General features: G+C 35.5%; 1 protein-coding gene across 1 annotated transcript in view; it reads left to right on the top strand.

The window, feature by feature from the left end:
• The window catches only part of LOC107645956 (laccase-2), a 2,617-nt gene extending 961 nt beyond the window's left edge, over positions 1 to 1,656 (top strand). Inside the window, exons 4-6 of the mRNA XM_016350118.2 lie at positions 1 to 112; positions 214 to 1,179; positions 1,282 to 1,656. The exon at positions 1 to 112 is cut by the window's left edge and continues 1 nt beyond it. Coding sequence (XP_016205604.1) covers positions 1 to 112; positions 214 to 1,179; positions 1,282 to 1,412 — 1,209 coding nt within the window. The 3' untranslated portion in view covers positions 1,413 to 1,656. The remainder of the gene's footprint in view (positions 113 to 213; positions 1,180 to 1,281) is intronic.

Genomic DNA, 3,642 nt, shown 5'->3' on the forward strand with positions numbered 1-3,642 from the left:
GAGGCAGTAATCAACCAAGCTCTTCAGAATGGCGGTGGTCCAAATGTTTCTGATGCATACACTCTTAATGGTTTCCCCGGCCCATTATACAACTGTTCTCAAAAACAAAATGGTAATGCATGGTCACGCTTTCATAATATTTACAATATTTTTTAATAACAATATTTATCAAAGATTTGAAGACTAAAGAGTGTGTATGTACCTTTATTATAGAAAGTTTGAAGCTAAAGGTGAAGGCAGGAAAAACATATATGCTGCGACTAATCAATGCTGCACTCAATGACGAACTGTTCTTCAGCATAGCAAACCACAGCGTGACAGTTGTTGAAGCCGATGCACTTTATGTGAAACCATTCAAAACCAACATTGTAGTAATAGCACCGGGTCAAACCACAAACATTCTCCTCAAAACAAAACCACACCCTCCACACTCACGTTTTCTAATGGCAGCAAGGCCTTATTTCACCGGCACCGGAACCTTCGACAACACCACCACTGCCGGTATTCTTGAGTATTACACAACTACTACTACTACTACTTCAAAAGACCATAATGCCCCTGTAATAAGACCTACCCTTCCTCCCATCAATGACACTGCTTATGTTGCCAACTTCACTTCCAAATTCCGCAGTTTAGCAAATGAAAAGTTTCCAATCACAGTCCCTCAAACTGTGGACAGAAGCTTCTTCTTCACCGTAGGCCTTGGAACCAATCCGTGCCCTAAAAACCAGACCTGCCAGGGTCCTAACGGTACCAAGTTCGCGGCTTCTATGAACAACGTTTCCTTTGTACTGCCTAATACTTCGATGCTTCAGTCCTATTTCTTCAAGAAATCAAATGGGGTTTTCACAACTGATTTCCCAACCAGTCCGTTGATCAAGTTCAATTACACAGGCACTCCACCAAACAACACCATGGTCATGGATGGAACTAAGGTGGCGGTGCTTCCGTTCAACGCTAGCGTGGAGGTGGTGCTGCAAGACACAAGCATCCTTGGAGCTGAGAGTCACCCACTTCATCTTCATGGATACAACTTTTTCGTGGTTGGGCAAGGTTTTGGTAACTTTGATCCCAAGAAAGACCCTGCCAAGTATAACCTTGTAGATCCACAAGAAAGGAACACTGTGGGAGTGCCATCTGGAGGCTGGGTAGCAATTCGTTTCTTTGCGGATAATCCAGGTAAATAAAACTCTTTTTTTTTAATATACATAAAAAAAGAAAAGAAAAGTGATAAAGTATTTGTTTCATGTTCTGATATTATAGATTATATGATGTGAATAGGTGTGTGGTTTATGCACTGCCACTTTGAAGTGCACTTGAGCTGGGGTTTGAAGATGGCATGGATTGTGGAAGATGGGAAGCTCCCTAATCAAAGGTTACCTCCTCCACCGGCGGATCTTCCCAAGTGTTGATGGACATAATACTTCACGTTATTATTTTCAGCTTGCAAGATTGGATTATTCGCCACCAAATAATAATGACTTGGGTTTTTCTCTTTCTCCTTTTTTTTTAAACTTTCTGGAAGAGATTGTTTTGGAACGGAAAGTTTTGCTTTGTATTGAGTTTGAATGCTTCGTTGAGAAGCCTCCTTCGGTTGTAATCATCTAACATTGTGCATGAGAAAATAAATCTTTCATGGATATGCTTGTCTTTCCATTCACTATTATTTATGGAAAAGTATATGATACGAAGATATGGCAAATTATTGCTAACAATAATCTATTCTTAATATATAAAAGTAGATACATAAGTTTACCCACATTATTTTTAGAGGAATGCTAAGGGTCAGCAATTTTTGTGATTTGTAGCCATTAAATAGCCATCAATGATGATTTTAATGGTGTGAGATTTCATCTAATGACTCACTTTTCTTTGCTAGTTACATGCTGGCCAGAATTTAACAAAGTTGCTGGCCCCCTAGACTTTTCCATATTTTTAAGTTATTTCTCTTCTTTTATTAATGCCATGTCAGCAACATCGCTTACTTAGCTTGGCAAAATTTTAGAATCAACCACTCAATTTTTGCCAAATCATCTATTATTTCCAAATTAGCAAAAAAATAAAACATACAAAAAAATAATACAATAATTACCAATGAAAATAATTAAAAATTAATAGTGTCTAACCAAATTTGTAACTTACAAAGACATTAAATTCATATTCCTATATTTATTATATCTTACCGTTGTAGACAATACAATAAATTTATAACTCCAATAATTAATTTATGGATTAATCTCTACGTACAAGTGTTTTGTTTACAAGCTTTACAAGTCTGAAAAAAATGAAACCCCATAAACGCACTGCTTATGTTACGGGCCTCTTTAACAAACTTTAAATCAATCCAAATCAATTAACGCGTGAATATATAACTTCCATTTTTCAAAAAATTTTGTTTCCTTTTTCGAGTTTCTTGCCAAATTTGTTCGATCTCCTTCGTGCGTTCTCTCTTTGCCTTCGATCTTCTTCTGTTTTTTTCGATTTTAATGGTTTCTGAAATCAAGTTTTTAAATTGTTTTGAAGATAATAGAACTTCAGAAATACACCCAAACGATTATAGAAATACACCCAAAGGATTATAGAAACACATCGAAAGGATTACAGAAATACACCCAAACGGTTACAGAAATAAACCAAACGATTACAGAAATACACCCAAAGAATTACAGAAATACAACCAAAGGATTTAAGAAATACACCCAATATCAGAGGGGAGACAGTATATTTCTTCTTGAAATCTTTTAATTTTTTGCTGGTTAAGGATGAGGTACATGATAGAGACAATTTAGAAAAAAAACCTAGAAAAACAATAAAACAGTAACTTGAATAATCTTTCTTCGTCTTTTCTGGTGATTTTTTATGGAGATTTGTATCTTTTCTTCTTGATTTCTTCTACTCTTCGCAGAATCGTAGTTTGTTTCGAATGTCGTTTGAATTTTGATGGTTTGCGTTTTGATTGAGGAATAAGAGGAAGAGTGCGGCATAATAAACGTGTTGTAAGGCGCGTGCATTGGACGCTCAATTTAAAGGAGTGGTGCGCGTGTTTTTTCTTGGACTTGGGCCAACTTGTATAGCTTGTAAGCCAAAAATGCTTGTATGTGTAGCAGGCCTCTTAATTTATTAATGGGGAGTGCTAGGTAAACAATGACCATCTTGAACAACATGAACAACTACCAATCAAATAAAAATACACTATATCCTAATGTAATGCTACTAATTAAATTTAATATTAATTTACTCTTTTAACCCTATTTGAATCTTAAATTAATTTTATATTTTTGAAAGATCTTTTAAAAAATATTATTTATTTATTTTTTAAATTTATCCACGTACCAATGTGGGCACTGGCAGCAGCATACAAATATACTCTGATCTTTGGCTTCCATCTAGATTATAACCCTCTCAGTCACAATATTTTTTGGATTAAAAATTTGATGATAGAGAATCGTGAATGAAACCAACCTCTTCTAGAATCTCTGTTTTCAATTGAAATCTGCTCAAGAATCCTGACAATTAAACCAGCCGATTGATCAGACCATATTCAATGGACACTTAGCAGCTCAAACAAGTATGAAGTAGGTTCAGGATATAAAATTACTTACGTATTTCACCATATTCAATTCTATTGTGTTTCCACCCTCA

Source organism: Arachis ipaensis, chromosome B06 (genome assembly GCF_000816755.2).
Source record: "Arachis ipaensis cultivar K30076 chromosome B06, Araip1.1, whole genome shotgun sequence".
Taxonomy (NCBI): domain Eukaryota; kingdom Viridiplantae; phylum Streptophyta; class Magnoliopsida; order Fabales; family Fabaceae; genus Arachis; species Arachis ipaensis.